This window comes from Lytechinus pictus, chromosome 3 (genome assembly GCF_037042905.1).
Source record: "Lytechinus pictus isolate F3 Inbred chromosome 3, Lp3.0, whole genome shotgun sequence".
NCBI classification, from domain to species: domain Eukaryota; kingdom Metazoa; phylum Echinodermata; class Echinoidea; order Temnopleuroida; family Toxopneustidae; genus Lytechinus; species Lytechinus pictus.
This window is the reverse complement of record NC_087247.1, coordinates 8,599,948-8,625,157: the sequence shown is the minus strand read 5'-3', so window position 1 is coordinate 8,625,157 and position 25,210 is coordinate 8,599,948. Positions and strand designations below refer to the sequence as shown.

The 25,210-nt window shown below is 35.0% G+C and overlaps 1 protein-coding gene across 1 annotated transcript in view; it reads right to left on the bottom strand.

The window, feature by feature from the left end:
- The window catches only part of LOC129257877 (contactin-2-like), a 44,936-nt gene extending 28,461 nt beyond the window's left edge, over window positions 1-16,475 (bottom strand). The window contains exons 1-5 of the mRNA XM_054896306.2: window positions 14,944-16,475; window positions 13,428-13,718; window positions 12,715-12,810; window positions 3,903-4,112; window positions 3,006-3,111 (exon numbers count right to left, since the gene is read on the bottom strand). Of these exons, the coding sequence (XP_054752281.2) occupies window positions 3,006-3,111; window positions 3,903-4,112; window positions 12,715-12,810; window positions 13,428-13,718; window positions 14,944-15,001 (761 nt within the window). The 5' untranslated portion in view covers window positions 15,002-16,475. The remainder of the gene's footprint in view (window positions 1-3,005; window positions 3,112-3,902; window positions 4,113-12,714; window positions 12,811-13,427; window positions 13,719-14,943) is intronic.
- Window positions 16,476-25,210: the final 8,735 nt, after the last annotated feature.

Below are 25,210 nucleotides of genomic sequence, written 5' to 3'. Positions count from 1 at the left end.
ATTTAATCACTTCTTGCTTCAATGAGCACTTAATAAAAAACTAAAAATGTTCTTTTCAAATTTCCTAGGCAATTATTGTTTAATTTTGAGTACTGAAATGATCTCATCAACTTTTGTTTTCTTTATGTTCATGACCAATTAACATGCTTCAATGGTCCTAAGGCATTTAATTGAACATTCAGGCTTCAATGAACTTGAAATTGGGAATTTCGGAGGTGACATTTTTTTTTTTTGTGACTTGCACGGTATAATGAAAAACAAGAATATGAACTACCACATATTAGTGATTCACTTGCTTTTCTTCTGTGTGTAATAACAGCAGCTCTTTAAAGGGAAACGAGTGGTAGAGCAATCAAGTTTGAATAGATATGTTACAAGGGGGGGGGGGGTTGTTTCACAAAGATTTAAGTACGACATAAATGCCGAAGTTCACAAGATATGTAACGCGCAATCTGATCAATGGATACGCCGGGGCCCCATCTTACAAAGAGATGCGATTGATTCAATCAACGTCAACTATATGGAAATCCATCAATGTCATAACTTTTTCTTCAGAGTATTTGCACAATGTACTTTGAAAACAAAGAGAAGCACACTGAATTGTCAAGAAAAATAATTTGAATAAAAATTCATTTTAGATGTTGACGTTGCTGGCTTTCCATAGTTGTGGTTGATCAGATTGATCACAACTCTTTGTGAAACGGGGCCCAGTAGTGCGTGTCATGTGCGCATGATCTGCCAAATGTGGTGATGTCTTCTATGATATGTGAGGCAAGGCATCATAGAATTGCATTGATAATAGTACAGAACAGATATATTTTGCTCCTTTAAAGGTTATGCCACCATTGCCACTTGCTTCCTTTCCTAGGGTGGTAGGGATAACACACTTACAAGCCATAGAAGAAACATTCAAACTTGATGTCTTTTCTTATCTAGGGTAGTGGGGATAACACACTTACAAGCAATAGAAGAAACATTCAAACTTGATGTCTTTTCTTATCTAGGGTAGTGGGGATAACACACTTACAAGCCATAGAAGAAACATTCAAACTTGATGTCTTTTCTTATCTAGGGTAGTGGGGATAACACACTTACAAGCCATAGAAGAAACATTCAAACTTGATGTCTTTTCTTATCTAGGGTGGTGGGGATAACACACTTACAAGCCATAGAAGAAACATTCAAACTTGATGTCTTTTCTTATCTAGGGTAGTGGGGATAACACACTTACAAGCCATAGAAGAAACATTCAAACTTGATGTCTTTTCTTATCTAGGGTAGTGGGGATAACACACTAACAAGCCATAGAAGAAACATTCAAACTTGATGTCTTTTCTTATCTAGGGTAGTGGGGATAACGCACTTACAAGCCATAGAAGAAACATTCAAACTTGATGTCTTTTCTTATCTAGGGTGGTGGGGATAACACACTTACAAGCCATAGAAGAAACATTCAAACTTGATGTCTTTTCTTATCTAGGGTGGTGGGGATAACACACTTACAAGCCATAGAAGAAACATTCAAACTTGATGTCTTTTCTTATCTAGGGTAGTGGGGATAACACACTTACAAGCCATAGAAGAAACATTCAAACTTGATGTCTTTTCTTATCTAGGGTAGTGGGGATAACACACTTACAAGCCATAGAAGAAACATTCAAACTTGATGTCTTTTCTTATCTAGGGTAGTGGGGATAACACACTAACAAGCCATAGAAGAAACATTCAAACTTGATGTCTTTTCTTATCTAGGGAAGTGGGGATAACACACTTACAAGCCATAGAAGAAACATTCAAACTTGATGTCTTTTCTTATCTAGGGTAGTGGGGATAACGCACTTACAAGCCATAGAAGAAACATTCAAACTTGATGTCTTTTCTTATCTAGGGTAGTGGGGATAACACACTTACAAGCCATAGAAGAAATATTCAAACTTGATGTCTTTTCTTATCTAGGGTGGTGGGGATAACACACTTACAAGCAATAGAAGAAACATTCAAACTTGATGTCTTTTCTTATCTAGGGTAGTGGGGATAACACACTTACAAGCCATAGAAGAAACATTCAAACTTGATGTCTTTTCTTATCTAGGGTAGAGGGGATAACACACTAACAAGCCATAGAAGAAACATTCAAACTTGATGTCTTTCCTTATCTAGGGAAGTGGGGATAACACACTTACAAGCCATAGAAGAAACATTCAAACTTGATGTCTTTTCTTATCTAGGGTAGTGGGGATAACACACTTACAAGCCATAGAAGAAACATTCAAACTTGATGTCTTTTCTTATCTAGGGTAGTGGGGATAACACACTTACAAGCCATAGAAGAAACATTCAAACTTGATGTCTTTTCTTATCTAGGGTAGTGGGGATAACACACTTACAAGCCATATAGAGGAAACATTCAAACTTGATGTCTTTCCTTATCTAGGGAAGTGGGGATAACACACTTACAAGCCATAGAAGAAACATTCAAACTTGATGTCTTTTCTTATCTAGGGTAGTGGGGATAACACACTTACAAGCCATAGAAGAAACATTCAAACTTGATGTCTTTTCTTATCTAGGGTAGTGGGGATAACACACTTACAAGCCATAGAAGAAACATTCAAACTTGATGTCTTTTCTTATCTAGGGTAGTGGGGATAACACACTTACAAGCCATATAGAGGAAACATTCAAACTTGATGTCTTTTCTTATCTAGGGTAGTGGGGATAACACACTTACAAGCCATAGAAGAAACATTCAAACTTGATGTCTTTTCTTATCTAGGGTAGTGGGGATAACACACTTACAAGCCATAGAAGAAACATTCAAACTTGATGTCTTTTCTTATCTAGGGTAGTGGGGATAACACACTTACAAGCCATATAGAGGAAACATTCAAACTTGATGTCTTTTCTTATCTAGGGTAGTGGGGATAACACACTTACAAGCCATAGAAGAAACATTCAAACTTGATGTCTTTTCTTATCTAGGGTAGTGGGGATAACACACTTACAAGCCATAGAAGAAACATTCAAACTTGATGTCTTTTCCAGCAAGTGTAGCTACGTCTTTCGGTCCATTTTCATTTACAATCCTGATGGATGTGCTTGGAGAACCACCTGTAAAGTAGAGGAAAGGTATGAATATATCAACTTGAAGAATGCATAGAGAGCGTTGTTTCAGCAGCAGTGCCAAAGTTACAGGTCAGCTACAGGAACTTGGAAATCTCCGATAAAGTTAACGGAAATTAAAAATATTAGTAGTTAAAGTCAAAGTGAAGTCTATTTACTTATAATAGTTTGTTGATTTTTTTTTTTACATAAAATCAATTAGATCAATCAGAAAATTATATAATCTGTCATGTCTATTTAAAGATTGGAACGATAGAAAAACTTTCCGGTATTCCCCGTTGAATTTACATGAACAACTCCTTTGATGGAGTGCGGCAAAATAGACATCTGTGCTCATACAGAGATTTGAACCCTAAACCTTGCAAAAATAAAGCACAAGAATGGCTAGAAATATAAATAAACAACCCCATTAATAAAAATATGAAATGCTTGACAATTTTTTTTTTACATATGTCTCAATAAAAAAAAATCTAAAAGTATTTAGATTTGGTGAGAAAGTTTACCTCACTTCGATATCATAGATAAACATGCATTATAATTTTGTCAACTCTCAAATAAAACAATAAATCAAAAGTTACGTATATATAATGCCATTATCATTATCATAATTGCACTGAATATTAATTCTCATAATAACTCTTTACTAGTCCACAGTAAATGTTCCTTTTTTATTTTGTTTAAAACAAAAATTGTACAGTTTTTAGCATTTTATTCCATTTTACTCTATAACTTTAGAAGTTTATTAATGAGAACTTTATAAAAGAATAAGAACAGATTACCTTCGTTCACATTAACTGTCACCCGTGGACTGACCCTCATTCCTACAGCACCCTCCGATTTAACATTACTCTTGACTTGGCAAAAGTATTCCCCAGCGTCAGTTGCAAGCGCATAGAAGAAGCAGAGTCGGCCATCATCCATGACGCGAAGGCGGGGATCGTTGGAGTTCACCAAGCCGCCAGCGGAACGAAACCAATCCGTCACGATTCCTGCAAGAACATCAGAGCAGCGCGTAAAATTAGGACTACATGTACGTATTTCACGATAAAGGATGAGACATGCACGTAAAAGATTTCAATGAATTTGTGTTGGAAAATTGACCATAATTTGCACTGAAAATGGATAGTTTAGTTATTCTTGATATTAATCCTAAATGGATAGGATTTAAACAGTCGAAAGATAAAATTGAGAATCAACTTTTTACCACTCCAGGCTTGATGTTTCAGTAATTGTACAGGGCCATGATTGATGCGCAGCTTCATAAAACGAGAGCTGCTCATTCACTGGTTATAATTTCTTTCAAACATAATTTTTAAAGTGACTTTAAGATTTCAGATGGCAAGATTTAAGAATAACGTAAAATATTGTTCCTGTTTAGTAAGTGAATTTCTGATCTGACGTATCAAAGAAACTAGAACGACATACATCTTTCAGAAAGATGTATAAAAAAAATACCATACGAATGGGATAATAAATTGAAATAACTTTTGAGGATATATATGAATCAATGCCCTTCAAAAGATGCAAAATTTGAGTGATGATTTCTGGATTGTTTTCACCAGTGGGGAGACTCAATGGCCCAAATTCACAAAGGTGGTATTGAAAACCCACGATTGAGTCCATGGTTTATGCAGATTTCCTGTATAAATTACGCTTATTTTACAGCGTATATTAAAAAATGTCCAATGCTGATGCGCGCTTTTGTCACAGTGCGTCAAATTGACACCTGTTGCTGTGGTTATCCAGGCTATTTTATTCATGAGTCCACTCTTCAAACAGTGAACTCAGGAATAAAATAGTGTATCTAACCACGGTAACAGGCGTCAATTTGGCGCACTGTGACAAAAGCGCATCAGCATTGGACATGTGTTATACACGTGCCTGATACGCGGTAAATTAAGCATGATTTATACAGAAAATCTAAATAAACCATGGACTCAACCGTGGGTTTTCAAAACCAGGTTTGTGAATTCGGGCCAAAGTGTTTCATAAGTTATCTGAGTTCATGCTTGTCTGCTGACGTGTCCTTGGGTGCCACATCAAGGGTGCATTCCACAAAAGTTTAATCAGTAATTTTCACTGACTAATTTGCTCTTAGCCAATCAGATGCAAGGATTTCAGTAGCTTATAACATGTCTGTGAAAATCACTGACAAAAAACTTCATGAATGCTTCTTAGATTCCCACATTAGCGTACGCAGGATTTTTGAAAGGGGGGGGTTCAAGCTGAATGAAATGTTGACAACCAAAAAAAATTAATAAAAAGGTTTTCACCACAAATTGTAGGTCTTTTCCTACCCCATAAAAAATTGACAAGCAAAAAAAAAAAGGTCTTCAAAAAAATTGTAGGGGGGGGGGGTTTGGATATCAAAAAATTTAAGGGGAGTTGAACCCCTGTAACCCCCCTGCGTACGCTACTGGATTATCAGAATACGAAGTTCTGTAATTTGTCAAAATTTGATTGGGTTTATATAGGAAAATCACGCTCATTTTGTACAAACTGGGAAAATCAAGGCTGGAACATTTAGTACAGGAACAGGTTATAGGTCATACCTAAAGTTGTCTGTAACTTATGAATACTGGATGAAACAACCCCACACCATTTTGCTCCTTGTTCACAAATTATGCAAGTAACTATTCACATACTTTATAAAGTTCTGCATATAATTTTTTCAAATATTTTCCAACTAGTAAAAGAATGTGAGAAAGCATTGCCTTTAAGCATGGGATAGGCTGGTAAGGGTAATTCCAACAAGCCAAAATGTTTCAAGTTATAAACTCTATTGAAGTTACAAGGAAATGTGATTGATTTACAGAAAATATAGGAAAGATGTCAGATCTGACAACTTGTCAGACAAAAATGTCGATGGAAACACTTCCAAGGACCAAGCTTGTGCTATGGATCACAAGTGGTGATAGCCTCTGTATGGAGATGCGATACATCACTGATTTATGACTCAAGCTTTAGATTGTATTATTTCATACCATTTTAAGGAATTCATTCATGCCAGGTACCCATTTACCTAACCTGGGTGGAGTGTGGCAAAAGCAGATTAATCTGTGCAGGCAGATACTATCCACTAGAAGATAGCATCTCGATAACTGATAGAGATTAATTGGGAGTGGCGATAATGTCTGAAAGTGACCCTAGGTCACATAACACAAAGATTAGCGAGTAATTGTACGCTTCGTTTTAACGATTAATTGTACGTTAAAGTCAAAGCAGTCAATAGTAAAAAAAAAAGTACAGTTATTGCTATTAAAGCTTTGTGTTTCCGGCCCCTGGTCACAATAATATTCTCATCTTTTATGTAATATACATTTCTATTCTTATAGAACTTATCAGATTAATATTTCTAAAATTGCTTATGGGTTATAAAGCATTCAGCAAATTTCATTAGTCCATGCAAGTGCATAGATACATGTAAGTACACTGTGGAGAAGCACAGCAAAGTAAGTTGTGTAAATATATTATTGGCATTCAGCAAACGTGTGATTCTCTGTGAATTATTTGAAGCAAGTCTGATGCAAACTACTATTATCACTCTGGCGCTGAATAAATAAAGGATTATTTTGTCATCATCATTCTGTATTGCATTAGAAAACTTCTGAGGTAAATTTAATTGTGCTTTATTCCTTAAAGGTAATTCATAATTACTTGTAATGACTTACTTTAGAATAGAAAATAGATGTTAATAGAAATACACAAAACAATTAAACAAGAAAAAGATGAAATTGAAAAATATATATAAAGTTTTACAAAGTAACCAATATAAAACAAATAAAAATAAACAATGAAATTAAAAATACAAAGCAAGAAAAATTATAGAGAAAATTGACAAATATATTCACTTTAAGATTTGTAAAAAAAAAAAAAAAGACAACAGAAAAACAAACAAAACAAAACAAAACAGAAAAAATATGAGAATTTGAAAAAGTATTCAAACTTCATCTGGATAATTGAAGTCTGTGAATATGAATCAAACTTAATTTGGACAAATTTTGAGGGTATTGTAATTAACCCTACCCAATGAATATATTGTATAAGTCCAGAATGAAGAAAGAAAAAAAACTTATTGAAAAAGTGTTGTTTTAATTGAAACTATTCAAATCAAACTAATTTATAGCATAAAGTTAGAATGCTCCGAGTAATAATAATAATAAAACCTGCTGAATTTCTTATAAGCCCATCCCATGAAAGAACATGTTTTAGTGAAAAAAAAATACTGATATAGTTAGGGGTTGTTTTATGGAACAAAGTGTAAAGTTATGTATGAGTTTATCTATGGCTCAGATTGTAGAGTCAACTAGAAAAAATGTTCCTCATTTATATATATAAAAAAAAAGGATTATTTGTTTTTCCAATTACCTCAGGTTACACTAAGGCAAGAAATATATCAGTATAACAAATCAAAATATTTCATTCCTGTTTGTTTTTACTTTAGTAATTGAATGGCATATTTTGACTTAATATACTTATTTTTGATGTAATTAAATGTGATCATTGCAAATTGCATTAAATTGTCACACTCCCATTATACATACATAAAAACTATTCATTTGTGGATTTGAAAAACATCTCTCAAGAAATACATTAAAAAAACTGAAGAAAGATGAAAAGAAAAGAGAAAAGTTCAAAATAAAAGTAACATATACAAACGAACAAAGATTGGAGTCATTATTTCCCCCATTTCTATACATGTAGTCCAGTAGATCAACATCATTTACATCTTCAGTCACGGATGTTTTGTAAAACTAGCAAAAGACATTACATTGTAAATATTTCATCTTACTTAATAAAGGACAAGTCTACCCCAGAAAAATGCTGATTTGAATAAATAGAGAAAAATCAAACTAGCATAACGCTGAAAATTTCATCAAAACGGTGATGTGCACAACTCAGTGACATGCAAATGAGACAACCGATGATGTCCCTCACTATTTCCTTTGTTTTTTTGTTTGAATTATACATTATTTCATTTTTTACAGATTTGACAATAAGGACCAACTTGACTGAACCATATAGTACTATACAGTGCTCATTCCACACCTTCAGAGAGAAATTAATAATCGTTTCACTTTGACAATGAGGAGAAAATTAGAATATTTCATATTTCATATAATAAAATACAAAAGAAATAGTAAGTGGAAGACGCCATCAGTCTCCTCATTTGCATATCGACCAGGATGTGCATATAATTATTTTGTGAAATTAAGCAAAACTTTAAAATGTCATAAATTTCTTATTTTACATCCAATTTTGATGAAATTTTCAGGGTTATGCTTGTTGAATTTTTCTCTTTTTATTCAAATCAACCTTTTTTCTGGGGTGGACTTGTCCTTTAAAGTTACCATGATTACAGAGGGAATTCACCTATTATGATTTTACAACTTGAAAAGACATTATTGCTTCTCAGTAAAATGTAACAATGATCTAAATGTATACTACATCTTTGGGGGAAGCAGTGTTTTCCTTTCAAACTCACATTTGAAGCACACTGGTAGCCAACAACTGGTGAAAACAGTTACCCTACTATTTCAAATTTACATCTAAATCATACAGCATGGGTTCTTCACATGGAACATATTTTTATGAAAAGCAATCTAAATTACTTGATGATATTATATGGATGCGGTGGATGATTGTAAACACTGTGATGGGAACAAATTTCAGTCATGATAGAACAGTACTACAACAAATGTATTTCTAATACTTAAGTCTACAATGGTAGGATAAAGCTTAATGTTACTGTCAGCCGTTCGTCGTTACAGGTTTTTTCCTCCCTTAGTTCTAAAGATCTTCTAAATTTGAGGTAATTTAGTAATTACTGATAAATCCACATTGTTTCAACACAAAGTTGAGTACTAAGCTCTTGATTCAATAAGCTGCATGTAATAATTCATCAGTAATTTACAATTCACTCAAGTACAGGGGTTCAAGAAAAAAAATGTTGGAAAGTTCTAATAAGTAGTTCTTATTGACTGAGAAAAATTTGAAAAAACAAAGGTTCAGTGATGGAAAACAATTTACCCACATCATACCTCATCTTCAAGCCCGAGATGGAAAAAAATTATGTTTCTTCTACAGATTTAAATTTCATGTGTAATTAAAAGCAATTTATGACACACACCTTGTAATCATTATAATAACATAGGGTGATATGTATAGAGACACGAAGGATGTCACATATATGTTAATACTTTCACACAATGCAGAAATATACATTCGATGGTTACCTTGAACAGAATATAAAGATGGAATGGCTCCAGATTTTAGCATATTTATGAAAATGAATATTCATGAGTGTTTGGGGGTTGATGATTTCAATGGTACTGCCAATTCCTTCGGCATATGGAATGACAATGGAATGATTTCTGATGTCATAGCGATATTTGTATATTAATAAACACTGTTACATGACTTGTTGTAACACCATTTAGTTTGCTCAGTGAGTATTCTATGCAACCTCAAACAAAAATAATGGAGATGATTCTGACTCAAAATGGGGCATTCATATTGAGGTAAATATATGGTGAAGTATATACAGGTATATATATGTTTGTGCCATTGTCATCATGCACTTGAAGGAGTACAGGATGATTATGCAATATGCAATGCATGCCTCGTCGTATATAATAGAAATGCGGTATAATTATCAATGAATCTGGCAAAATGCAGGTCGCATGTCAACATGACACATAGATCAGAAATGGACCTCACATTTATTGAATACTAACTGGCTTTGGCTACACGAATATTCACAAAATAATTTTGATGAGAGGAAATAACCATTTACTTCAAAAAAACAAAAACAAAAAAAAAACACTGCCACAGACTTGCATTTCTACCACTGTGGATGGATGTTTGCTAATTTGATTTAAGCCACATGATACAAGTTGTTTACATCTCACAAAGGTATTTTGATTTAGGCATTGACCTTACATAATGCATGGGTTTTCTGAGCTACAATTTGGACTCTATGCAATTCTCTACAATTCTGGTCTCATAATGAAGATGAAAATATAAAATTGACTTCCATATGCTCAGCAGTAAAATTATATTCATGGACAACTCAGAGTGTCAGGTTGTTTTCACTTGAGTGCCTCTTTTGACGCACTTGCACGCAAGTTGTTAAATTTTGTGATTTAATATTAAAATCAATTTTCGTCAGTTTGATACCCAAGGCAGCAGACACGGGCATTTACTATTATACAGATCTTACAAAGTACAAGTGCTTGATACCTTGACAGAAGATTCGCAAATACTGACCACTCTGTTACCTACATAGCGAAACTACTTTCCACATGAATTTCCTGATAATGATCACACTGTTAACTATATATAGTGAAAATATGAATGTTGAACTCCAAACTAAGATGGAATGGATAAAGATTAGATGGATAATTGACGAACAAGCAGGAAAGACCTGAAGATATCTAACATCTTTATGATGAATCTCACATAACAGCAAGAGGGACTTATCGACAGTGTCACTTGCATCACACAAGCTGATAAACGTGTTCAGAAATATCAAAATGTCATTTAACGGGAATTCAAAACTGATACCACAACCTGTAGAATAAATCGTGTGGTTTGGAAGTAATGCATTCCACAAGGGTATATTCCTCATTTGTCAAAAAATGTTTTCTCTTCAAGGTCGCAAACTGATTGAATTTTAATTGATTTATGACAACCTTGGGATTAAAAAAAAAATTGATTACGAAACCACACACAATCCTTCAAGTTTAACTAGCAGGGTTCCCACAGAAATTTGAAAACAGAATTCCATGACTGAATTGCTGCTTTCCATGACTTCCCGGGAGTTATGTAGAATTTGGGATGTCACAAAACTGGGAAAAATGGAAATCATGAACACCAATTATAATAGCAGAGTATGATCACAGAGTATGAGAGTTGCGAGACAAACTGGAAAGCTGCCATAGCCAAGAGGTAAATGCAATTCCATGAATTTTCACAAATTTTCCAAATTCCCTGACTTTTCCCTGACTTTTTATTACCAAAAATTTTTCCAGGATTTTCAACGACTGCGAGAACCCTGACTTGCTATAGTTCATTGTGGTTCTCGATATTCAATACCCTTCCCAAGATATGAAAAATATGTCATTATTGTGATTGTTTGAGCAGCTTTAGATGCATTACAATTTAGGTTGCTTTCAACTCATTATAGAAAGCATGAACGCAAACCATCGTTGACATTTTTTTTTCCTGAATACATTTATCAGCTGGTCTGTCCTCTGAAGATTAAATAGAAGTGAAGTATTAAAGTGACAAAGCTGAAAGGTAAACAAACAAAGTCTAACACTAACTATCAAACTGTATGGTTAGTCCACTAGTCATGTGCTACAAATTGCATCATGGGAAATACACTATAGACGATGATCATGATGGATACAAACCGTCTGCTCGCGGCAACATTTGACAATGTCGATGAAGATCCGAAGAAAAAAAGAGAGGGCGCCCCATGACGATTACATAATGAAATAAAAACAAAATGATTCATAAAGAAATAAAACAAAGAATTCTTTTTAAAAATTTGTGATGTGAATTATCATATTGAGCCTGTGGTGGATAAAAAGTGCACAAACATATTTCAAATGATGTATTATTCACATCAATATGAGAATCAGCTCTTGCTAAGTTGATGCTCATAACATGTTGGACAATGATATTCACTTAGTTTATCAAACATGTATTAGCAAGTCCTCATTTTTTTTTTTTTTGCTGTTGGTGAATTGCAATTCATTGGATCCTTGAAACAAGCAAAATAAAAATGCAATTTTCAAAATTGAGAAAAGAATAAAGACCTTTACGCATTGTTTTTTTCACCAGCATGTATAGATTTATTACACTGCATTTGCAATTCATCACAATTTTGCAATGAAATTAACTGCTTCATTTCACACTGCAGGGCCACAACAAAAAGCTGTATAATTGGCAATTTTTGTATATTGCAGATTAAGGAAATTACTATGTATTTCTTAGTATAAAATTTAGGGGATTTCTGTATAAGCTGAAAAGACAAAGTTATATATACATTATGTATCACGATATGAGATATTTTAAATGCGCTGAAAAATTTACTTAGTATTGAATTCATGACACTTTTTTTAATTGAAATGTCAGCTTTATAAAGAAAATACAGTATATAACAATGAGTTGGTGGGTAGAAACTGGATAATCATATAAAAATAAAGAAATATGGGGAGGGGTATAAAAAAAGAGGATACGAATAGAGATAGAGTGAAAGAGAAATAGAAAGACAGAAAATGAGAGGAGGCAGAAATAGAGAGGAAAGAAAGAGATTACATAGAAAGAAAGAGAAACTTTCTTTCAAAGAGAGAGAATTGAGAGGAGATGAAGATACAAAATAAAGAAAATAAGGGAGAAAAAGTGAGCACAAGAGCGAGAGAGAGGAGAGAGAGAGAGAGAGAGAGGGGGGGGGGGTGTTAAGAGAAAAACTACTCCCAATGGCAATAACAAAAGGAAAAGGAAGAGAATAAAGATGTTTGAAGTAGAAGTAGAGAGGTTCTGATATAGTATATGGTTAACTGATCATGTATTGAAACTGACCTGGATAATGTGGGGGTGGGTTACAGCTTATACAGCCTCCCTCTCCGGCATTTAGCGTCGTAGATAGTGAAGCGTCTGGTTGAAACTGATCAACGTCTGAAAGAAAAGCAGAGATTTTGTTATGGTCTGTACATGTGCATAGATAACATATTTCACAAACACAATGTTCAGTAACTGAGCTTTATACTACTGCTGTTCATTAACCCTCCCCCATGTCGTGTTTCACTGATGTAAAGAGGAAGTCCCGAGGAAACAGATGAGGGGTTAACTTGTGGATGGGGGGGGGGGGGGGGGGGGTGTGGTCAAAAATGGAAATTGAACATGAGGCAGAAACAGATGTCGGCTAAAGCAGAAATGCAGGTACATTGGGACCGTGATGGGCTAAGTAAAAAAGTTTTGCAAGTCTTGAAGAAATAGAAATGGGGCCCCGTTTTACAAAGAGTTACGATTGATCCTATCCACCTCAAGTATATGGAAATCCATCAATGTCATAATTTTTTCTCTAGGTAATTTGCACAATGTCCTTCGAAAACAAAGAGAAGCATACTGAACTGTCAAGAAAACAGTGAACGTATGAATATACATCATATCTAGAAAATATTTTGAACAAACATGTGTTTTAGATGTTGATGGCTTTCCATATTTGTGGTTGATTGGATCAATTGTAACTCTTTGTAAGACTGGGCCCTGAACCGAATTCCTGCACCACTTACAGGCAAATACGAGCTCAGCTGGCAAGCTTCTGACGATCCCCACGTGATTCTCAGCCAGGCACACGTACTCCCCTCCGTCCGTGGTTCTGTCCGGGTTGGTGATGGTCAGCTGTCCCGGTGTGATGATCAGCCTCTGGTTTCCTGCCTGCGAGAGGGCGGCACCGTCCTTGGTCCACGTGTACGTGATGGGTTCATCACCGGTGGCCCGACAGTTGAGGGATACCGTGTTCAGGTTGGATGCTGTATCGAAGATGGTCTCCTGTGGCTGCTCTACAAGGATTGGGCCAGTTTCTTACAGAACGAAAAAAAAAGTAAAAATTGTTTGAAGATGCTGTTCAACCCTGTAAATCAATAGCATTTGTATCAACAAATAAACATGCATGACATTGTAAATAGTTATATTAGAAAAAATATTATATACAAATTAAAGTTTCTAAACAATCATCATGGATAGGGTCAAAACAAGGAGGGAATCCAAAGCTCAGCCTGATAGCAGTCATACTATATTTAACAGGCTGGTGCTTCTAAGTCACGAAGCCACTGGAGATAACCTTCTCCTTTGTGCACATGACTCCGCCTGTGGCCAAGGCAAAGACCAAGACCGCCAATATGTGGCCTTGAGCCCTGATCATGAACATATTGGCCCATATTCTGAAGTCGGGTTTAACTTAAACTGAGGTTTAAAGTTGTGGTTCAAGTATGGATAAGCCGATTGTGACATAAATCACTAACGGTAGAGATATCACATTTCAGCTCATTTGGCTCTCAAACCATTCGTAATTGTCTAGGAAGTATAAATAGATGATTGTCTTCACCATCGATGAATCAGGAAAGAGCACAGTAAACATAAGAAACATAAAACTTAATAAGAATGTTGACACTTTTGGCTTCCCATAATTTTAGCACAGAGTTAGACCATGGTCTAATTAAGTTAAACCTGACTTCAGAATACAGGCCATTAAATTTATCTTTTGGGGAAATTTGGCAGAAGATTTGGTGCGCCAGCTACCGGTTGCAGTGGACAGACAGAAATTCGCAAGGCCTCATGCGATTATGCTGCGCTGGCTGAAGCGACTTGGCCGGCTTACATGAAATTATGCTGTTTATCAGGGTCCAGGAGCTGAGAGAGAAATTTGCTGCATAGACTGTTTTTGGTGAGTACTTCCTCTGCTTTTGCCATATGGTTTTCATTTTTTAAGCATCACAGTCACATTTCAGTACACTAGCACGGTGCGCTGCCTTTGCCTGCGCGAGATGTCGACCCCCCAATTCCACCAAATTTGCTTAGAACTGATGTATTCCTATGACTAGTCATACCTACAAATCATTTTTATGGCGATCTCATTTCCTTAATAAAGTTCCTGATTTCACTATCAAATTCCGCTTACTCAAGAAATACCAGTTATGTTTCAACAAGAGTATAAATGATAATAATAATGCAAATACTACGTATTTTAGAGATTTAATTCATTGGGTTTGTTTCCTTCTGCTCGACACTTATAAAGCCATTACTCACTTGCTTGTACAGCAGCACCAAAGAGGGCAGCACAACTCAAAATTATCTTGTAAAACATCTTCACCTCTTACGCTGTGTATTGGATGAACGTTACTTTACTCTGTAGATAGAGGAAAGGGGATGAAAAAAGAGAAGTCATATTAAAAATATATGCATAGTGAAGAATCTAAAATATATATTTAAAGATACTGAAGGTATCGGCAAGCATAATAGAGCCTTTTAGTACTCGTACATTTATAGTAATCTGCAGGAACCATGAGGATATGAAACAAAATAAAAACAAGCTTTGAACTACATGTAGAACAATAATTCGAATTTGTGTTAATTCTTCGACTTTTAGAAATTTATGAACAAAATCAATAGCACTTACAACTTTTGCGATGTCATACTTCGGTACCATAATCATGGAAACAATTGATAATGACTGACAATAAAATTTTCAGTTTTTTATTGCAGAACCCTTCAAAACATACTACTGATTAATCTTAATCTTCAATTTGAAATGAACCAATTTTGTCAATAGAATTAATTAAATATGTTGTAAGGCATGCAAGTTTCATTAAAAAAATTCAGAGCAACCCTTTGAAATTGCTGGACAATAATTACTAACCGACAAAGGTTTTTTTTTTAAACGGAGGAATATGCTGGACACTTTAGAACCTCATTTAGCCACCCAAGACTGAGAGGTATTACAGGGATCAAGGAAAAGCCTAGTAGATCACAACCAAGAGCGATTGCTGGCTGCCATGGCACTGGTCTGAAGAGAATATGATTGATTGTTAAGATGCATTTTGCTCTGATATATAAATGCATGGTCCAATATAGGGAGGAACCACAGGATGGCAATACAGAGCATGGGTGAATTCACCTCTAAAATGCCCCCCCAAAAGTCCCAGAAAACTAGAAAAAAAGAGCACCTAAAATTCCCATGGGGTCGATCGTAAATGTAGTATTGTCCTGGTGAGGTCAAAATGTAGCCCCAGAAAAAACAGAAATTACCTGCCTTACTTCTACTGTTATACAGACGATTGCTGTTTCTTTATCCCATGTAATGGAAGAATCTTTAAAAACAATACATTAAAATGTTTATTTTTACTATACATCCTTTCACAAGTAAAGATCAGATAAACAACCGACATCAGATACCACCAAACCATCATTTCTCCTCAGACAGACAATATTACTCTGCAAAGTACCTAACTAATTACAAAATGATCTGCCTTGAAATGACACAATGAGGATGATAGCGAAGATGAGAAGTCTTAACTTGGTCTAGACAAAGGCCCACCATCTCATAATTATTCTAATCTATTTTTGGGGTTGACACATGTAATACGAGATGATACAGGTTGACAGCATGGAACAGGGCATTATATACTTGACTGGATGGTGTTATATTACATGGCTGGAAGAGACAAAGGCTGGATGACACCTCTTTGTGTAAAGTGATACTTGACATGAATACAACAGCAGCTCCTGCCGGAGAAATGTACAAGGGCTTTTTTTTTTCATCATAACATTTCCATTTTATCTTTAATATGATAATCTGCAATTGACAGCAAATTTACTGAAATATACAAGATCAGCCATACAGCCATTTATAATTTGCTTACAACACCTTTGTGTAAATTCTAACATGTGATCACATATGATGAAATCTAAAAATATGGTTTGGGATATGCACATAAATCATTTTTACAAAAGATGTTTTTCAATGAACTGACTGCATAATTGCAGACCACTCTATCGAATGACCCAAGCTCAGCTTTAAAACCAAGGTTATATATATGATTGTTGAACCTAAAATGCATTTTTTTTTTTGGGGGGGGGGGGGGTATTACAATCATTTCAACTGGAATACGGACAAGCAATATTGCCATTTCGCCTCAAGTACTTGTTTATGTGAGTGAAATTCAGCAATTATGTTACTGCTTAACAACCACCGCCCCTGATGATAGATATTCACATCTACCCAAGATGACACTGAACACCATTGTGAGACTGCAGGTGTATACAATGGTGTAAATTTATAAAGTAAATATTCACATCTACTGAAGATGAGACTGAACACCAGAGTGTCACTGCAGGTGTATACAATGGTGTATTGTTATAAAGTAAATATTCACATCTACTGAAGATGACACTGAACACCAGAGTGTAACTGCAGGTGTATACAATGGTGTATTGTTATAAAGTAAATATTCACATCTACTGAAGATGAGACTGAACACCAGAGTGTTACTGCAGGTGTATACAATGGTGTATTGTTATAAAGTAAATATTCACATCTACTGAAGATAACACTGAACACCAGGGGAGGGTTTCATCAACATTTTCGTCTAAAAAGTTGTCAGTTCTGACAGCTTTCCGTGATAATGATTGGCTGAGAGGCACTGTTACCATAGTAACTGTCGTATTAAACAGTACTTGTCAGATAAAACGTCTGATAAGTCCTTCCATGAAATGCTCCCCAAAGTGTATCTACATGTACAGGTGTACAATCGTGTATTGAAAAAAAGTAAATATTCACATCTACTGAAGATGAGACTGAACACCAGAGTGTAACTGCAGGTGTATACAATGGTGTATTGGTATAAAGTAAATATTCACATCTACTCAAGATGACACTGAACAGCAAAGTGTATCATGGTGTATCATTATTTGAAAAAAAAAATGTTTTGCTATAATGTTCCACACAATGTGGAATGCTGGTGATTAAAAGTAACTATGACAATTATAAATTCTGATCATACTGATGTCCTACAGCTATATGTTACACAGGGAAGCATCATCACAATTACATCGAGAAATATTTTGGACAATTTTTTAAATCTACTGTACTATTCATGAGTCGGTCCATACATTTGGTGAAATGAAAATGAAAATCAGAAGTTGCCCAACTATGAAAGCAGAATAACCAATTCTAATGACTGAACAAAGTCATAGATCACTAAAATCTTCACTTGCATTTTTCTCATCCCCATCCTACCAACAGAAATAAGCGCTGCATACTTTTACCCAAATACTATTACTAAAAATGGAAGAGTGGTTTCCTTAATCAACAGTCAATAGGAACTTCAGTGATCCATCATATAGTCATTTAACGCATAAATCCCTAAAACGTGCCTAGTATGAATAAAAACTTGATGAATGTGGAAATCAATACATGGTTTGGTTTTCTTCTTTGGGCTTTGGTACATGACTTGACTGATGATAAAGCATTAATGAGTATGCCTTCATTGTTATTCATAGAGCAATGGCATATACTGCCATGTGGTTAGGTTTGGCATTTCCGTCTTAAGCCTACAATCTCCAAAGCAGAAAATCTAATAAATATTTTTCTACTCTCTGTAATTAACAACAAAAATCCCTTGTTTATCATAGTCTCATTCTGATTTTTTACAATATTATACCTTACTTACATGGGTATGTTACATACAACAACTTTCTATCTACCTTATATGATAATCTATGGCATGCAATTTGCATCATATTCTTCCCTGAAATACCATATTCACAAAAGTGTCGCTTTTCATGGTATTGCAAAAGTGGAAAACAATGTTTTGATTTGCAGAAACTTTCCATTGTACAATCCATCCATTGCTCTTCTTTGTTAAATATCCCATATCATATAACAAATGGCTTGTTTCCCCCAGTGAACCGAACAATGGTTAATTTATCAGCATGGCTTTAACTCAATTCAAGCTTCCTTTCTTGATATACATTTCACTAGTGAAGAAATAATGAGAATTCTTGAGATAAAGTGGTAAGAAAATCCCCTTCATGTTCGAGCCCATCCATTCCATTGTATATCCCTGAATTTGGAAGGGGTATGGCGTTACATACCAAGGGGGACGGAATCATCGATCACATAGCGTCTTCATGACCAAGTACCCCACTACATAGCCTGTGTGGGACTATCAGCTTTCCGAGATTCATTTCACTGTATATCCATCCCAAACAGAACAGATAAATCCTCTATAAATAGCAAAACACGGCTCTGGCACGAAAGCAGTTCCAGCCGACAAAGGATAATATCCGAAGTCCCTTATACTGTACAGTAATACTATTACCAAAATGTCTTGGTTGGGACTAACACAGACGTATGTAGAATAATGTTGTTGAACAAGAAACATACTGACATATTTGATTACAGGACACTTGCGTACACTTTGAATATCCAGTGTATGCTCATACTAACAATGAATCAGAATGACAATGTATACCCAACGCTTCTTCTCAGGGGCTGACCTAGGATTTTCCAAAAGGGGGGGACATTTTTCCTAGGAAAAGTTTGACAAGGAAAAAAAAGTTTTTAACCAAAAATTAATGATATTTCGTCCCCGAAAAAATTTGACAAGCAAAAAAAAAAAAGGTCCTCACTTTCAAAGGGGGGGGGGGCACACTTCTGTTTTAATGGTATTTTACATTACACATTTTGATTTTGCTTCTCAAAGGGGGGGGGGGGGGGCATGGGCCGGCTGTGCCCCCCTGGATCCACCAGTGCTTCTTCTCATGATGATCTAACATCTAACATGAGCCTAATAAACTTAAATGTATCAGGAGCCGTGGAAGAGGGGGGGGGGGGCCCACTTTTTTCCAAAACCGTGCACAAAAACGTGAAAATGACCATATGATTGTGATTTTTCGCATGGTCAGCCCCCCACTTTTGGCTCAGCCCCCCCCCCCCCCCACTTTGAAGACCGTTCTGCGGCCCCTGTGTATGTACCAACCGGGAAATTAACATCGTAAAACTAGTGAAATAATCATTTTCTGAGAGATGGCAAAATCCCTACACAGCATCGTGAATGTGAACTGCAATGTTTGGCGACATCCTCGAGAAATTCCTTCCACAGACAAGAAAATACAAATGAAAACTGTGTCATCAATTCCCAACTGGCCATTGATCAAACTTGATATTTTATATGTCTTCATTTTCAAAGGGCATCCTGCATAGATCCATTAGTACACTCTAAGAGATCTTGAGAGACAGCTCAGTGTTGTCTTAGCTAATACATGAGGCCATTTTTATGATCCCGCTGTGCACACTGCGCCCGGAGATGAATCAATAAGTCAGGAGTCACCAGGACCTAACTTTACAGCAAACACTATACCATACCATGGAGCTATAATAGCTCCATGACCATACTGAGCCTCGTTCTTTAGAAAATTCCAACTTCCACTTTCCTTTCCTTTCTACATCTTGAAAAATTATTTCCATTTCTTACTTCAACACAAGCTAGACTACAGTCTAGGTATGCTTGAAAAATGCCAGAGAATGTGAAGTAATATATTTCACGTTTTCCTCAAGTGACTGGAAGCATTCCGATGCTTCGATCTGTAGACTTTCTCATTGCAAACATTTGTTATTGGATATTGTGGTGCTTTGTGTTTGCTTTGCATATCAAATATTAGGCATGATGATGGAGCTATGCATGTAACTAGATTGAATAGATAATTAAAATATAGATAGAGAACATAGGCAAGGGTTACACATCGATCACAGCTTATGAATCAGGAATCCAGGGAGGTTTGAAAATAATTTTCACAAACTCTATAACACAACCCCACCCATCTTCCCAACAATGGCCATGCTCATATTTTTTGAAATCTTAAAAATATAAATTATCAATGATCACAGAATTTAAGATTCATCATGATTACAAAAACAGCACTTAACAGACATGCACTAATATAAAGACATAGTATTAGAAGAGAAATTTGTGTGGCTTAACTTTAAAAAAGAAAGAAAAAACAAAACGAGGGATCCGATAATACCTCTTGTTCAAGACCTGATAGTTATCAAAATGTCAGTTCTAAAATAGAAGCACTCAACCCTGTGTAGCTACCCAATAAACCGGGACAGTCTTGAGTGATTGTAATGTTAATTACCCTAAAAGCTCTCGAAAGCTCCCCATCGATACACACAGAGTACATAGATCTTTTTCCAAGGGATGATGGTTAAATAAAACATGCATGGCACCAAACCAGGGAATATTAGATGAAAATTAATGGAGTATATGATGGTGAGGCAATTTCATGATTAAACAGAAAACAACAAAATGGTAAGGTTTATTGCATTAAGAATTAAAAACAAATTGATGGCAAAATTTGTTAAATTAAAATAAAATTAACATAAAAATCAAAAATCAAAATTTTTAATTGGAAATAAATGACTTGAACTTGTAATATAATTATTTCATAATTATTATGCAAAGTGGTGGAAACTATCTAGATGAATTGTCAAAATAACTGAGATAAAAGGTAATGGCTACAGCAATCTATTCATGAAAAATATACATGTGGAAAACTCAAACTAAAAAGCAGGGATATATAAAGATCATACGTTCCACATAAAAATTCAGTTGAGGTATAATTGCAATCTTAAGCAGCGATGGCCGTCTCCTGCATTCTTTTACACTATGATATTTTCTTTCAAGTTAATGATGCATCTTGTTAATATTTATTTTTCATTGCTTATATATTGTCCATTGTATTATTGTTTTGTAAAAATTGAATGTACTACCTTTGTATATGTTATGCTGCATATTTATCTTGAAAATTGAGAAATAAAATAAAACAAAATTAACTCTTTGCATGCTGAATTAATATTTGGGGGATAATAATGACAATTGTTCCATGTTATTTTCTTTAATTCAAGATTTCCATATTGCACCATTGATACTTATTATTATTATATAGATGTTATCCAAGAAATATTGCCTTTTATTAGCTTATCTTATTTGAAGGTAGGGGATTGTTAGATTTGCAACATCAGCACGCATAGGGTTAAAAAAAGAGTGTTCTGGCTGACAGTGGAGAAGAGAATTGAATGAGGGATAGAAAGATAACAATCAATTCATCAGAACTGGATAATTGAGTGAGAATGAAGATGAAAATAACAAAGGGATATATCATACTTGTTTGTGATGACTAAGACTGTGAGTAAACAGATGACCTTAATGGTCTGGCTAGTTAGCCACTGGTCACAATGGTCAGTGTGAAGCTATTGTCATACAAGCCAATCAGTACAGGAGAAAGCAAGGTGGGCTACACACGTGTCTCTATGACTAATTTTAATTACTCGATGATGAGTGCGAGTGTGGTGCGTAATTCATTAAAAAGCTCATTAGAATTCAGAATGACTGGTTTTGTATTTTGGGAATTCATTTCATTATGGGAGCTTTCTTAGAAAAAAACTCCATCACTGCACCATATGGTCATATTATACTTTTTTTGAATAATATTTGAGTAATGTTTGGATTGTTTGCTGTCAAGGATCATAAAAGATAACCAATCGAATGGGTAGATCTTGTGTTTTGAAAGAAAAAATATATAGTATTTAGAAGAAAAAAAATTATTTTACAATTCAAGTCACATTCTACTTTAAAAAGTGTATTTTTATAACTTATCTACTGCTTGACTTACTGCTGCATGGCAGCAAAGTTGTAAGAGCAGTGTTTTCATAACTTACTGACCCAAGTGTGATCAAAGTCATTATGCGTGTGCACTATTGTAAGACAACAATCATTATTGCCAAGTCCCTCGGAAATAACAGAAAGCTCTAGGTCCTCTAGTTACTTAAATTCAAAGCATAAACATCCAATAACATTTCGGTCAAATAAAACACTGTCACGTTTCAAATAACTAAGATATCTAATGTACACTTATATGGCTGGAGGTTATGACAATTTATCTTTACTAATTTTCATGATTAAAAAAACCCTATAAGCACCAAATATTTATGAATTGCATCACACATTAACTCTCTAAATCCTCTAATGCCATGAGAAATCATGTAGAGCTATGGGCATTCTCTTACAAACACATTTATATATAATATGAAGGCTATACTTTCAATGATGCAAAAATATTTATTTTAATACTGTAATTGTAATGATTCCATGAGTAATTGTTGATTTCACTCTATTTGTATATAATGTATTCTGTTTTTACTTTATAATTATATGTTACATACATTGAATTGCTATGATGTTGAGTTATATGTTAAACTGCAGGGCGCGTTTGGAAAGCAGTTTTGCATAACTGAACAGGCCTACCCTGCAGTATAAAATATATAAAACCAATATAAATAAATAAAAAATATACAGAAGATATAGAGATTGTTGGTAGTTAACTATTGGATAAGGAGCCTGTCACATTTCATATATCACATTTCGATAGGGATCCTGTTTAGCCGAGAATGACGTCTAATTGTATCACACTAATTTGTTTTGGAGGTTACAATACTAGGCAAAAGAAGGTCCGCGTCGCGTTGAGTTAATTGAAATGTGTCCATGATGAATAGGTCTTGAAACGCTGCATTCTATGGACCTATGTGAGTCATGGGGGAGAGGGATAAGGTTGGCCGTTTGGAACCAAAAGGACGCTAGCTTTGTATTGCCATGTAGAGGAAATTACCTTCTTGCCATTAATAGAGAAGACCATCAATTAGGATGCCAGAGGATGTTTGCAATACACCAAACAACCATCAATTGAAATAATTGCCTAACAGAAAGATGCATATACATGCAATTAACCATTCAGATGGGTGTTTCATAAAGCTGTTCCTAAGTTAAGAGCGACTTTAAGAACGACTGGTGATCCTTTCTTGTGGAAAATGGTATATTCATTGGCGATGGTTAAGCGCGTAAGAAAGGTTCACCAGTCGTTCTTAAAGTCGCTCTTAACTTACGAACATCTTTATGAAACGGCTCCCTGATCTGGCATGTCAGACGTCATATTCATGTTTGTAAGTTGATGGCATTGGGAAAAGAAAAGGGAAAGTCATTCACTCGTAAAAATAAATGGTCTAGTTACTACACCCTCCAAATATAATTTGAAAACAAAATTGAAATAATATGAAGTGAGGTATTTGGAGTAGTGCAGAAAACACCTAAAGCTGAAACAATATAATGAAAAAGAAGGAATCATTTTGTCTCTTGATGTAAATACAGGAGAACTTTACAAAACACCCAGTAAGGTCTATGCTTTGACACTGTGGTTTTACCTATTTTGGGGGTTAAAATTGCCATTGGGCATTTGAGAATGCTAATTTGAGAGTTTGTATGAGGCACACTTACCGTTGATAAAAATAGAAAAGGAGGCCAATTATAAACAGATTGGAGATCTATTATACTAAGATTTGTGGGGCGGCGTGAGGGTAAAACAGAAGAAACCCTTTAAATATCACACCAGCATGAGAGGTGGGTACACTCTAATTATCAAGACACCTTACTAGTGTAATGAAAGGAATAAAAAAAAACACCCTATAAAACATGACTTGTCCAACAGTCACTATACATGAAGCGGACAGAGAGAACACTTGAAGTTTTTGATATATTTACATGTACCACAATACAAGTTATTGGGGGCATATTTTCTATCAAAAATATAATTTTGAATGGGTTTGATATTGAAAATATATCTATACCATTGAAAATGTGCGAGAAAGTCATGAATCTGACTATAAAAAAATGCAGCAAAAACCACATAACCACACATAATCAATGTATAATGTAAGCATCAACACTATTTTGTTTTAGTTCAAAATGATATAATCCAAAATGTATTTAATGAAGATACAAAAACAATCTCAAACAAAGTAAAGACAAATAAATTTGGTCTAAAAATATCCTAGAGTTGCCAGTTTAAGACATGGATTTAGAATTACATCTTAGCTTTCCGGAGACATTTAAATTGAACAAGATTGAGCACCACTCCACTAAAAAGTTCTCCCCCACATACAGGACAGTCCCCTGGAAGTGTAACAATAACCACTTTCATTATGTTTGTTTACATCAGAGAGTGCTATCATCAGGAGATGGTATACTACAGTGGTATAACCATCATATCATAACATCCATGTTTAAGTTATGTGAGGGTGTATGTCAGTGCGCCACCAAAGATTAATGATGCCTACGTGAAGAGACATGGGGGGGGGGGGAGATAAGGTAAATGTATTTGGTTGCAGATGCTGAACAACATCATACAGCACAATACACTCTTCAACGTGGAAAACAAAGGATCTGAATTTGATAAAATGAATGCGAAAAGTTGGATTAATGAATTGTATGACGCAAGAAGATGGTCTTCACTCCATTTTGATTTATTGGTTTATTTCAATACGTACATTAGAATTCATTCATCCATATTGGAATGATATATATTGTAACATGAACATGTAAACTGTGAATATGAATTAATTAATTTATATTCAATTAATTCATATTTTCATTTTTAAGAAATAAAATAGTGTAGGCCTAAA